The following is a 14,654-nucleotide window of genomic DNA, read 5'->3' on the forward strand; positions in this document are numbered from 1 at the left end:
TTTAGAACCACATTTCAGTCCTTGTTCAGTCGTGAACCACGTACTGGTAATTCTCATCAAACACACACGCCTGTTACTTTGGGCGACACCCAAGAAACAGATTCGGGATGGAAAACTTCCGATGTTTAGCAGCAGTATAGTACGTTGTATAAAAAGTTGAGGCGATTTTCCACAAAGTGTATAAAAGTTCAAGATAGATGATTCGACCCTTGACAGCTTTCCCTATTATACCTATCTTACTCACATGAATTATAATGAAATTAGTAGTTTTTACCTACCTATACTATAAAACATAATTAAACATCTTTGAAAAATCCAAAATAAAAAATGTTTTTCTCGATGATTTACATAATAATTTTTTTGTTGAAAAAATTGAGAAAGTAACCACACCTCATCTGCCAACATCTACGTGACAAATCTCGCGGATGGAATAACAAAATTTTAAAATGTGCTATGACCCTTCCCACACGCACAAAAAAATTAACAAAATCAAATATTTCACAGGAAAATTTTCAAAAAAATTGAAATTGAAAGAAAATTTGTATGCAAAGAATATAGTCTTAATTTCAATCAATTTTTTTCAATAATTTGAAGGTTTTTGTTACGCATTTGAATTTTTCCATTTTTTCACTACCTTTTTGACCGAATTCACAATTTTTATAACTTCACTACCCATTTTTAAAATCACTACTTTTTCACTGTTCTCACTACCTGTTTAGATACCCTGTATTTTGACCAAAAAAATGATGCTAATGTTAATTTGGACGGTTTTTAGATCGCTTTTTAAAAAATCTGGAACTTGTAAAATATACCCGAAGGCTCCAGAACATCTTGAAACCACCTCCAATCGACTCAGTGTATTAAAAACGAGGTACTAATGTAAGTAAATTTCATTTCAACAACTCAATTGGATAAATGTTGTAGAAATTTAAATTTTCAAAAATATGCTACTTTGCTCCAGAACTGCCATTCAAAATGGTTCAAACCGTTTCCAATTGATTTGGAGGGTCGAAAACAGGGCATCACAACAAATTTCAGCTCTCTTGGTCTGTTTGGTAAAATTTTGATTCTTTTCCATTTTTGACCCTTTGGTTTTGTTTTTCGAAAACTCATTAGAAATCAAAATCGTTTGTGAACTCAAAATTTTGATCTACGGTTTCCAAATTCGTGTTCGGAAAATCAGATCACCTCGATTCGAACCTAATGGACAATTATTTCAGCAGATTTTCAAATACCGTGATTTTAGAATTTTTTTTTGATTTGCCTTTGAAAATAAAAGGTCACAGGTGTAGAAGTGACTTACGTCACTTTTCTCATAAGGATTATAAAATTATTTACTTATTCTCATACGCGAGTTCATATTCCGCCTTTATAATTTTTGGAAGGAAATTTGTACTCACCTGAAACAAAGAAAAATTAAGGTGGATTAGTTAGTTATATAAAATAATTACTGATCAGTCAATGGATACTTGTATGAAATAATAATGGTCGAAAGCAAAAGTAAAAATTCTTACGATCTCCATGTTTAATAAACAGCCAGAAATTAATACCATAAAAATTGTAAAATTGATTGTGAAAGTCAATCAAAAATATCAAAAAATTGATTGACTATCAAAAAACGACAAAAATTTGAGAAAATGTCTCATTTCCAGGGTAAAATTCTGCATAAACTGCTTAGTTATTGCAAAATACCAAGAATTAATCGAAAATTCTCAAAATTGAATAATGATTTGTCAAAACTGCAGAAAGTGTCATAAAATTTGTCAAATTGCCCCCTCCCTCCAACAATTGAAAATTATACCAGAAGTTGATCATAAGGTATCAAGTAACGGATTTTTTTGTTGAAAAAATCACTACTTCTGTAGCTACATTTTTTCAACAAAATTTTCAGAAAGTTCTCCACTTGAGCCTTTCCCCCTCAACCACACAAAAAAAACTTAACAAAGTCAAATTTTTCACAGGAAAACATTCAAAAAAAAAACAAAAACTGAAATTGGAAGAAAATTTGTATACAAAGTAGAAATTTTTAACTTCGATCAAAATTATTAAAAAAAAAAAAAAAAAAAAAAAAAAAAAAAAAAAAAAAACAATACAAAAATGAACGCATTAGTTCATTTTTTCATTTTTTCACTAGCCTACCTTTTTGACTATAAATTCACTACTTCTGCTGATCTATTTTCGAAATAAGTTTTTCATGAAAATACGTATGCGAAATGATTCTAACAAAGCAAGAAAACTTTTTTGTCAAGTATGTAAGTAGGTAGTAGGTATCACGTCAGAAAATTTCGAGGAAGAAAGCGACTAACCGACGATTTTGATTGGCGAATGGCACATAACCGGGGTGGTTAAATCCTTATTTGAACGAATAAAAAAACGATCCTTGGCGAACAAATGTTTAAATTTTAGAAAATCGTGACAACAATGGAAACATTAACGGCGAATTTAATCATTTTGAACTGATTATTTTTTTCATATTTTCCATTTCAAGGTTGTACCCGTCATAAAATGAAAAAAAAATATATATATATCAGCTCTCCAAACATGATGAATTCTAATACGTGCTATATATAGGTTGGACTCGAGAACTAAACACCTGACTAATTGACTATCTTCATTCGATCGAATTTTTTCATTCTCACCAAAAAATGAACCGAGTCCTTTAATGTTTTTAAAACTGGCAAAAAACGATCAACTTGTATGCATATTAGAAAATTCGACTTCACGATGTATTGAATGGTTTTTCAATTTCCCTGTTCGCTCGAAACATGTATTTTCAAAATCACTATTTCGTTTTAATTTACCAGCTAGCAGCTACCACGATGAATTGGCAATAAAGCACCATATTAGGCAATTTTTATGAGCACTCATTCTCCGATTTCAAGATTTTTTTTTCTCAAATCGGCCAGGTTCACTTTAGCTTTATCAACATATGCTGTGACCCTAACGGGATGAGTAATTTCGAAACTAGGTACGTAAAATGGTACACGTTATCAACAGCATTCCTGAAATATCATCATGGTATAGGTTCATAGTTAAAAATAATCAAAGGAAGCTCGCAATACTCTCATTTCCTTTATAAAGTTCAAAATTAGGCCTAATCTCGTTTACAAAATACACGATGTCTCTGGTGATAAAAAAGTTGGATAACATCGATAGCTGTGAACCAGTAAGTGACCGAGATTGATCGCGAAATAACGCACAAATCGTGGTTTTAAAACGCTAACATAATTTTCAATGAACTCACATTAACGAGCACGACAGAACTTCGAGAAGTGATCATCATTCGAATATCATTAATACAATAATTGATTGGAAAATTGTATACCTACGCTTGCGAAGAAGCGGATCCGCCAGTTGGAAGAAAAATCAACGGTCGATTTAAATACAAGTACCTACAGCCGCATTTCAAGTATTGATTATTCTCTTTAAAAAACCAAAATGTCAGACGAAGAATCATATTCTGAAAGCATATTTCACGAAATTGGCCTTTATTATCAAGACAATATATATGTAAACATCACCATACCGATATGTTTGGTAGGGATGATTTTGAATCTTCTCAACGTATTGGTATTCACAAGGAAAACTATGAATTCGCCGCCGAACCTGATATTCGCTCATTTGGCCTTCGTAGATTTTATAGTTTTACTAACACGTACAGTACAATTTTGGATGGATTTCATTCGACCTAAAAAAGATTTAGATTATGAAGATTACACATTGACACTAGTTTATTGGTACAACCACATTTCAATAGGCACGTTTCAGTTTATATCTGCATTTCTGACAGTGCAATTGGCTGCATGGAGATACATAGCTGTAGTACATCCGTTGAAGGAACGTAATTGGTGCACCAAGAAAATAACTCGTAACGTGGTGATAATTGGATACGTCATATGCTGTGTTCTGTACACTTTACCAGAATTTTTGTCATATGATATTGAACCGTTGATACGATATGGAAAAACCTATTACATAGCCACGCCAGACCGACATCCCATCATCTATTCAATAAAATCCATTGTCTTTGGATTATTGGCCAAAATATTGCCATCATTCGTGTTGGCAGGATTTACTACAAGGTGTGTGAGAAAAAGTAATAATAAAGATGGACCTACATAAATGTAGATTTTTCTTTTTTGATTTTCAGAATCGTCGTTACCTTATTAGCAAGAAAACCCCATCGCGAGCAATTAAGTCCATCCGCAAGAACCCGAAGAGGCATGAAAAATGTCGAAACGAGACAAAAAACAAACAGATCGACAGCGATATTATTGGCAGTTGCAGCATTATTTTTCATTGCCGAATTTCCAAAAGGGATTCTATGGTTACTGCTGACGATTAATCGTCATGATTGGGATACATGTTACGAATCACTGTTATGGATATTGTTGACAATAACTCATATAAATATATCCTTCACATTTATGGTATACTACACCTTGAGCCAGCAATTCAGAACCACATTTAAATCCTTGTTCAATTTGAAAAAGCGTACAACTTCTTATCAAACACATACACCTCTTGCTTTGGTCGATACCCAGGAAACCGAGTCAGGAAGAGAAACGTCTGAAGTTTAGCAGCAGTAAGTTCATTTAGGCTACCTATCCATCTAGATTAAGATTCAGGGATTTTCCACAAAGTCAAAGAGTACAGAAATTTGCGACAGTCAAATTGAGCATTGAGTACTTTAAGCAAAGTTGCACCCAAGAGGTTGACTGCGGTAAAAAAAAATTTCGATGAAAATTTCAGACCTCCATCACTATTAGGTATTAGGGAGTGGTGTGGTATCGATACAGATTGGATAAGCGGGGAATTCTCATACGAGAAATTAGTAATTTTCGAAAGAGAATTCATCATGAAGAAAATCTTTCATTAGAAAGAGGAATGATGAAGAGACTAGAGGCGGTGGGGGACGAACTTTATAGGAAGAAAGGTGCCTATTTTGGAAATGGAAAGGGGCAGGTAAATTCGACATTTCGCACAAAAATTTTCGATTCAAGTTTTTGTTATAAACAAACAAGGTTCTTTTGCAAAATACGTACGTCTAGCTCGTCTTTGAAATTGAAAAAAAAAAATGAATCCCTCCGATTCATTCAAATTTTTGAAGGTTTGGATATGTGGATCGACTTCGAAGGTGAATTTATTCGTAAATTTTTGAGGCAAACCAAAGATGTTATTTCGAGAAATTGCCTGGTTTTGAAGTTGGAGGAGCTATAGGGGTGGTAAAATTTTCAATCGAAATAAAGTAGAGTGAAAATTAAGATTTCTGCTCCAGTTGACTCAATTTCATATAAAAATAAAAATCTGATAAAATATTGAAAAGTCATTTTTGAAAGTCTTACATATCTAATTTTAGCGATTCAATGATTTTTTCCGATTTCTTGAAAGTCAAATTTTGATAGGTTTAATTTTAGTAGGTACCTGATTCATTGACTTTTTTTTCCAAAGTCAGGCATTAAAACTGTATTTTAAAAATACGATGTATAGTATGTAGGCTAAGTTATCATTCATATTCAAATGTAAGCAAGTTACTTAAGATAGTATCTAAGAAGTACATAATTTTATTCACACGCAAGCACTTAAGTATAGGTACATATACATACATATGTATGCAATATAAATACAAATTAAAACTTTCAAATATTTAATCTCTTATAATTATTTAACGACTGTATTGTTCCAATGTGAGTGAAATTACGTGTCTTGTGCCCACATCAAATTTATGAACTTCGCGGATCGAATGACAAAATTTTGAAATGTGCTACACCACATACCATAGACTTGAAGCTTGCACTCACAGAACTTCAAAGAAGCAGAAAGATTGACAAGGGAACCTCTTGAGTAGTCCGTCTCCGATTTGAACAGGACCGCGATTTCTGTAAAAAACATGGTCTAAAACCCCCGAAACCAAATTTTCAGCTGCCCAACTTCATAATCTCGATACTTGGCGAACGTTTGAAAATTCAAAATTAACTGTTTTAGGTAATTTATGATTTTTTTTTGTTTTTAGTACGTACGTTTTTGATCAGTAAAAATGATCAAAATACGGTCCTAAAACTGATACTAATTCCCCAAATCCAAATTTCACTCTTTCCAGCCATTCTAGAGCCTCCATCGCGATTTTTCAATCTCTCCAGAATTCTCAATTTGCTTCAGAAGGCGTAAATATGAAGTTGGGCAGCTTAAAATCGAGTTGGGAGTTTATCCACATTTGAGCCGAATCTGGGAGGGACACCTCAAGAGTGGTTTTTTGACCATCTTTTTTCATGATAAAAATATTCAAAAAATGAAAAGTTTCCCTTTGGCGAGGAAATTTTCGAAATTTGCGCGAATCGCTGTATTTTGTCATCAATTAACCTCATGAGGGCAAATTCTGCAATTTCCAGCCATTCGAATTTCGTTATTCTCACCAAAAATGAGCTAAATTCTTCAATAATTTTAAAACGTAAAATCAATTTTTAAATGAGAAAATTCGGCTCCATGAAGTAGAATTAAATGGTTTTTCAATTTCTCTGTTTGTTCGAAAAAATACGCATTTTCAATATCACAAAATCGTTTCAATTCACCAGCTACCACCATGAACTGAGCAATCCATAATAGGTAAGCGTTTTTTCAGCATTCATTTTCCAATTTCTAAATTTTTTTCAAAATAAGCGAAGTTCACGTCAGCATTATCAACAAATAAGCTGCGACGCTAATGGGGTGAGTAATTTCGACGCTATTGTAAAATGGTATACATTATCAAAAGCGTTCCAGAAATATCATCATGTTAGGTTCATAAAAATGGAGCAACGGAAGCTAGTTGATTTACTCATTTCCTTTGAAAGTTGAGAATGCGGAATTATTTCGTTTATAAAATAAACGATTCGTGATAAACGAACAATGCGATATTGAAAATCAGTCCCTATTGATGAAAAATTCGGATAACATCGATAGCTCTAAATCAATAAGTGGCCGAGATTGATCGCGAAATAACGCATATTTTCTGAAAAATTGTTTCGCGTATTAAGCATGTTAGTATTAAACAAAGAACTCGTGGTTTTGAAATAAAGACATAATTTTCAATGAACTCGCATTAATACGTACAATTAAATTAGTGATTTTATTATTCGAATATCATTAATACAATTGATGGAAAAATTTTATCCGCTCACGAGGAAACGGAAGTGCTAGTTGGTAGAAAAATTAACGTTCGATTTATTTATACCTACCTACAATCGTTTTCCAAGAATTTATCATTACCTTTAAAAAACCAAAAATGTCAAACCAAGAACCATATTGTGGAGACACATTTCGGAAAATTGACGTTTATTATTACGACAATATACATGTATACATCACCATACCAACATGTTTGGTAGGGATGATTTTGAATCTACTCAACTTACTGGTATTCACAAGGAAAACTATGAGTTCGCCGCCGAACCTCATACTCGCTCATTTGGCCTTCGTGGATTTTCTATATTTACTATCTAACATTGGACAATTTTGGTTAACCAACATTCAATTTGAAAGTGCTTTTGATTTATGGCAGTCTTACGGATGGTCAATGCTTTATTGCTACATCGACATTTTTGTATGCACAGCTCAATTCATATCTGCATTTCTGACAGTTCAATTGGCTGCATGGAGATACATAGCTGTGGTGCATCCGTTGGAGGAACGTCGTTGGTGCAGTAAGAAAATCACTCGTAATGTCATCATTACCGGATACGTTGTATGTTGCGTTTTGTACGCTGTACCTTTTCATTTGTCATTTGATATTGATGCGTGGGACATAAATGGAAAAACCTATTACACAGCCACTTTCCAGCGACATCCCATTATGAACTTGATAAGCGACATCGTCTATGGATTGGTGACCAAAATATTGACATCGCTCGTGTTAGCTGGACTTACATCAAGGTGAGTAATCACAGTCGAACCAGAAAAAGTAATATGTAATAAAGGTAGACCTACCTATATGTACATTTTTCTTTTCACGTGTTTAGAATTGTCGCTGCCTTATTGGCAAGAAAAACCCGTCGCGAGCAATTAAGTCCATCCGCAAGCACCCGAAGTGGCATAAAAAATGTAAAAAAGAGACAACAAACCACCAGATTGACAGCGATATTATTGGCAGTTGCGGCATTATTTTTCATTGCAGAATTTCCAAAAGGGATTCTATGGTTACTGACAACGATTAATAAGCGTGATTGGGGCTCTTGTTACGATTCACTGGTAGGGATATTTATGACAGTAACTAATATAAATTTATCCATCACATTCATGGTATACTACACCTTGAGTCAGCAATTCAGAACCACATTCAAATCATTGTTCAATTTGAAAAAGCGTACAACTTCTCATCAAACACATACACCTTTTGCTTTGGGTGATACCGATGAAACCGTGTCAGGAAGAAAAACTTCTGAAGTTTAGCAGCAGTAAGTAGTTCATTAGGCTACCTGTAGGTACCTACATAACCATAAAAATTTTCTGTTTAAAGATTAAAATTTCTAAAGAATAAAAAACTACTCATGAGATCCAAAAGATAGAGGGCGAACTGTTTGCATTAAGAATATCGTTTTTCACAACTCAAATCACAACTTTTCGAAAGATTAAAGCTTTTCATCTCGCTTCGCTCCAAACTATTCACCTTTCTACTTTTCTACTCCTATTTCCAAGTTGAAATTTCTAAAAAAAAAAAAAAAAAAAAAAAACTGAGTTCCAAATTTGAAACCAACAAAATGTCATACAATTTTCTCCTCACATGAAAAATATAGTTTCTTTGTCATCGTTGTAGTCTCACTCCTTTACAGGAGATAGTGTATATTTCCATCTATATTGGCCAGTATCTAGCGTATCTGATCGTTTCTTTTAGGGTCTTACAGGGAGAGTTGGCCGGTGAGTTTGTTGTTAACAGCTCTGATCAATTCTTCCTGCTCGTCGATCTTCCTTGGATTTTCTCCTGTACCACTAGCATGGAAATACCGTTTTCTCATATGTATTTTATGAGCTATATACTTTGGCTTTCTGGTTTTGATATCTTCAACTACCATTTTCCGCTCCTCTCCTATTCTTGCCAATACTTCCTTGTTGGTAATGAAGTCCTTCCATGAGATCTGTAGTAGCCTTCGATAGCACCACATCTCAAAAGCGGATATTCTCTTCTCACATTCTGCACTCATGGTCCATGCTTCGCAGGAATTCTTCAGAACGATTCATACGTAGCATCGCATAATTCTCTTCCTCAGATCTATACTCATTGTTCGATTTCCCAGCACATTGGCAAGGTTGTTGAAAGCGGTTTTTGCCATTCCAATCCGTGATTTAATTTCTTTATGATCTCCACCATCATTGTTTATCAGCGCTCCAAGGTGTCTGAATCACTTCTTCTAGGTCGTTGTAGAAGTTGTTGATTTCTGCTGTACTGCTTTCCTCTGTTGGTGCATAAACTTGAATTATCACAATTGGTTTAGGCTTGACCTCCAATCTTACACGTAGTATCCTCTCGGATTTTGGAATTATGGCACTGATTTTATCGCTGATTCTGGTATGTATTAATATACCCACACCTTGTTCGTGTGTGTCTTTCCCAGGGTAGGCCATTTCATAGTCTTTTTCTACCCGGTTTCTACCATTTCCAGTCCATCAGGTCTCACTTATTCCTAACACATCGATTTGCAATCTCCTGGGTTCTTTAATTACATTAGCAAGTTGTCCAATTTTATACAAAGTTTGTACATTCCAGGTTGTGACGTTGATGTTGTTCCGCCTTGTTTTGACTCTGTGTATTCTTAGCACCCTATCCGGCTGCCTTGGCGGATGAGGATCAGCCTGACGGAGACATAGGACCATTGCTATTGCTAAATTGATGTCCATATAATTCTAGGGAAATATAATGTTGTTGGTTTTCCGTTGCCTTCCATCATGATTTTCTGTTGGGGTTTACTCCCTTAGCCAAATTTGCCAGTTTTTAGGTGCTGATATTTGCCTACTCACTCTGAAGCTCTTGTGCTTCCCTAGAGCTGGAACGAGTGAGTTGTTGGTGTTCTGCAGCTCTTATGCATTTTTGTTTGTAATCCGTATTTATGTAGAGGCTTGGCCTTTATTGACTTGCCACTCCTCTCTGTTGTTCCACCAACTGGAGAATTCTGCTTCAGCCATGTTTATCGATTCCAAGTCCATCAAACAGCAACATGTTACCACATCGCACCCTCAAAATACCAATTTTCAGATGTTTTTTCCCTCGCTTTGATCGGGTCAATTTGTTTCTCTGTTTCAAAATGGTAAACTGAAAATTTAAATCAAAAATTTAAAATATTTTACTGCAAAAACGCTTTATTTTATTTGAAAAAATTGTTATATATATTCCTTGCGCTATAGTCGATTAATTTCCAGAACACACCATAGAAAACACCTTAGAACCTTAGAAACCTTATCATCACTCAGTTCAACAGAAATATTTCCTCTCTTAGGAATATTTCTTGGAATTTACCTATGACAAAATTATCGCAATATCTCCTTCAGGTATATATTCATAATATCCTTGTCTATGTAGTCTTTCTAACTTCCACTCTTACAACAGTAGGTAATAGCGCGTGTTCCAAAATAGCAAAATCTACAGATCTGCCACACTCTTCCAACCACTTATGTATGTACCTACTCACTGCAACTTCTACAACTTTTTCTATAAATCAGACACGCTGTGAACTCTATCGAGCGATTAATTTCAAAAGCACCAACGCAAAAAATAATGACAATACAAATTATCAACATCATTCCTGGAACATCACCTTTATACTTATCAATTTACAGTGATGGAAATTACTGCATTTCCTCATTTCCTTATTTGAAAATTGAAACAGTTGAATCATTTCGAGTAGAAAACAGTAGAAAATAATGGATTGACTATTGAATCGAAAAGCGGTATATCCCAAATGAACCTACGTAATTAGTATGATAATAATTCAGATTACATCAATAACCGTTTGGAGCAGTAAGTGGCCGAGATTGATCGCGAAGTAACGTTCTTTCGCAAAACAGTTTCGTGTAATACATAAGTATGTGTCAAGTAGAAAAGTTACAGTTTCTGATAATTTTCAGTAAAGCTCGCATTAATGAGTATGCATAAATTTTGAAAAGTGATTGTTATTCCGATATCGTTACAATAATTGGAAAAATCTTATCCGCTTACCAGGTAACGGATGCATCAGTTGGAAGAAAAATTTACGTTCAATTTAAATACCTATGTACAATCATTTATCAAGTACCTATCAACTATTGCACCAAAATGTCAGATGAAGGACCATATTGCGGGGTCATGATTCGGAAAATTGGCCACTACTATCGACATATTATATATGAAAACATCATCATACCGATATGTTTGGTGGGGATGATTTTAAATCTACTCAACCTATTGGTATTCACAAGGAAAACTATGAATTCGCCGCCGAACCTGATACTTGCACATTTGGCCCTTGTAGATTAGTCAAGCTGCTATCTTCATTTTGGTCTGTTTGCAATGCTTCCTGTAGGTTAGCAGCCAATAAGGCTTTTGACGTATTGCGGGTTGCATATCGGTTTGCCTGAACTTTATCAGTTTGGTGGGCATTCTTATCAGTGAGTATCAAAATTTCATATTTTGAGCAATTTTCACAAGATGTTTTTGAAATGTATAGCTTTTATTTAGTTTTTTCTTCAATTTTAAACACTGTTAAATCCTGTGATGGAAAAAGATCCGCTCTTTGTCGAGATTCAAAGACGTTTTGTCAACTTTTTTAAAACTCGACGAAGAGAGGATCTTTTTACATTACAGGGTTTCACAGTTTTAAAATTGAAGAAAAAACTAAATAAAAGCTATACATTTCAAAAACACCTTGTGAAAATTGCTCAAAATATGAAATTTTGATACTCACTGATAAGAATGCCCACCAAACTGATAAAGTTCAGGCAAACCGATATGCAACCCGCAATACGTCAAAAGCCTTATGCAGAGTTACCCCTAAATATTTAGGGCAGTCATGAATGTCGCAGCTCGGATTCGCTCCATCAAACATTTAGCTGCCTTTTTACCTCGCAGTTACGAAGGTGAAAGGAGCGGGTCTCTGTCTTCGAGGGTTTTGGCTTTAAATGGTTGGCTTTATAATACGTGTCCAACTCTCCAATGACCTGGACCCGTATTATGAACTGTCGTTATGGATAACGAAATTCGCTATCGTCCGCTATGACTCGCTATAAAGTTGTTTGACCAGTTTTGGTGTCGTTATTATAGCGACACCTAAAACCTGTCGTTATGATTCGTTATGCGTCGCTATGTGTAAAATGTGATGGAAATTTGAAGAAGGGAGAAGCCAAAAAAGAATTTAGTGATAAAATAAAACACGTAAACGCCATAAACAGTTGATAGTAAACATTTATTTGCGCCTTTTTTTTGTTCATAAGTTTGTTAATTTTGTAAAATTGATTTACTTTTATTACAAATTAATTTCAAAATGCCGTTACAACGATTTAATGTCACTCTTCAAATGGTTGGTGTTCCTCGTAATAGAAGGAGAAACAATAGAACTAGAGATCGATATGATTTGAGACAGAATAGAGAAGGTTGTTATTTAGATTTAGAAGAAGATCAATTCATCAGTCAATTTCGTTTGAAAAAAAGTGTTTTTCACCACATCGTAGATATTATGAGACCTTATATACGAGTTGGAACTACAAAACGCTCACTTTCAGCAGAAAGAAAGGTAAACTTTATCTGCCGCTTTATGGGCATTTTATACTGATTGGTGATTATTACAAACAATGGTGTTATTTATTAGGTGCTGGCTGTGCTGCGATTTCTCGCTCAAGGAGGATACCAAGCGAGTGTAGGAAATGAGTATGAAGCTGCTATAGCTCAGTCAACTGTAAGTGTTGTTCTTAATGAAGTTATTGATGCCATGAATCTGCTGATTTGTCCTCGGTTCATAAAATTTCCATCAATTGAAGGCTTGAAACGCACTGCTCACTAGTAAGTTCTATTTCACATTATTTAAGGGGTTATTTTACTTGAAATATGACGTACTTATCTCTGCAATTACTGAAACAGTTTTCAACATAAAAAGAAACTTCGTATTCCTGGTATTATTGGCGCAGTTGATGGAACCCATATCAGCATTGTGGGCCCGAAAGATGATGCGGAGCATCCAGAGTTCATTTACGTGAATAGGAAACATTTTCACTCAATCAACGTTCAAATTGTGAGTAAATTTTTCTGAGAATTACACTACAACTACGTACGTAAGTTTGATAAATAATCGTTTTCATCATTACAGATCTCTGATCACAATTACAAAATATTGAATGTAAATGCAAAGTTCCCTGGGTCATCTCACGATTCTTTTATTTCGAAACAAAGTCAAATACGGAGACATCTTTCAGATAATTTTGCAGATACGCGATTATGGTTACTGGGTGATTCTGGATACCCTTTGGAACCCTGGCTAATGGTTCCATTTAAATCACCGGATACCCCTGGAGAAGAATTGTTTAACAACTACCACGCTCGATGCCGTTCAACTGTTGAAAGATGTATTGATGAGTGTTTATTTTCCAACGCCGCACTTGTGTAATAATAAACTGTGTGTTATGGACTTACGGATACCAAAAAAATTATTTTTCAGGTGTTCTCAAGGGACGATGGCGTTGTTTAAAGCAAGAAAGAGGTTTACATTATCACCCAGTAACAGCGAGCAAAATTATTAATGCGTGTGTGGCGCTTCATAACATTTGCATTGATACTGACGATTCATATTGCGACATTGAAATTGAAGAAGATGTGCAACTAGCAGAAAATGCTGTTGTCAATGCAACAGATCCACTTCACGTGCAAGGAAGTGAAATTAGGAATTCATTGATAGCATATGTTCTGTAGATAGAATGCTATAACGAATCAGTTGTACTCAGAGTTGGCGCGATTCCGGCAATTTCGGATCCCGATTCCGAAATAAAACCCCCAAATCCAAATTTTCGGCTGCCCAAGTTCATTTTTTCGATTTTTGGTGAATTTTTGAAAATCCAAAATTGACTATTTTAGTATAAAATGTATACCTTTCTTTCTGCTGAAAGTGAGCGTTTTGTAGTTCCAACTCGTATATAAGGTCTCATAATATCTACGACGTGGTGAAAAACACTTTTTTTCAAACGAAATTGACTGATGAATTGATCTTCTTCTAAATCTAAATAACAACATTCTCTATTCTGTCTCAAATCATATCGATCTCTAGTTCTATTGTTTCTCCTTTGCAATTCCGCCGAAAAAGGAATCGGGATCCGGAATCTGATTCCAGCGATTCCCACGGCTCTTTTTAAAAAGTCGGAATCGCGCCAACTCTGGTTGTACTTTGTACTGTACTACCTATTCTAAGTTTGCTGCAAAATATTATTTATTGAATTTGGTGTGCTACTGCTACCCAAATTAAAATAGTTTAAAATATTACCTATTGATTTATTGAATTTGGTATGCTGCCCAAATTAAAACTCTGCTGCAAAATATTATTTATTGAATTTGGTGTGCTGCCCAAATTAAAATAGTTTTAGATTACCTTGTACTCCATACTGTGGCCCTTCTACTTATTTTATTATTTATTGTAAATCTTAACTACATTGAATAAAAATGATTGAACACA

General features: G+C 34.7%; 1 protein-coding gene across 1 annotated transcript; it reads left to right on the forward strand.

Annotated features, from left to right (window-relative positions):
* Window positions 1-12,025: 12,025 nt before the first annotated feature.
* LOC135837751 (putative nuclease HARBI1) lies at window positions 12,026-14,654 on the forward strand. The gene is made up of 5 exons (XM_065353134.1): window positions 12,026-12,731; window positions 12,807-12,997; window positions 13,076-13,226; window positions 13,302-13,557; window positions 13,650-14,654. The coding sequence occupies exons 1-5, from the start codon at window positions 12,483-12,485 to the stop codon at window positions 13,898-13,900; spliced, it is 1,098 nt and encodes a 365-aa protein (XP_065209206.1). The 5' UTR covers window positions 12,026-12,482; the 3' UTR covers window positions 13,901-14,654.

This window comes from Planococcus citri, chromosome 2 (genome assembly GCF_950023065.1).
Source record: "Planococcus citri chromosome 2, ihPlaCitr1.1, whole genome shotgun sequence".
Classification (NCBI taxonomy): Eukaryota; Metazoa; Arthropoda; class Insecta; order Hemiptera; family Pseudococcidae; genus Planococcus; species Planococcus citri.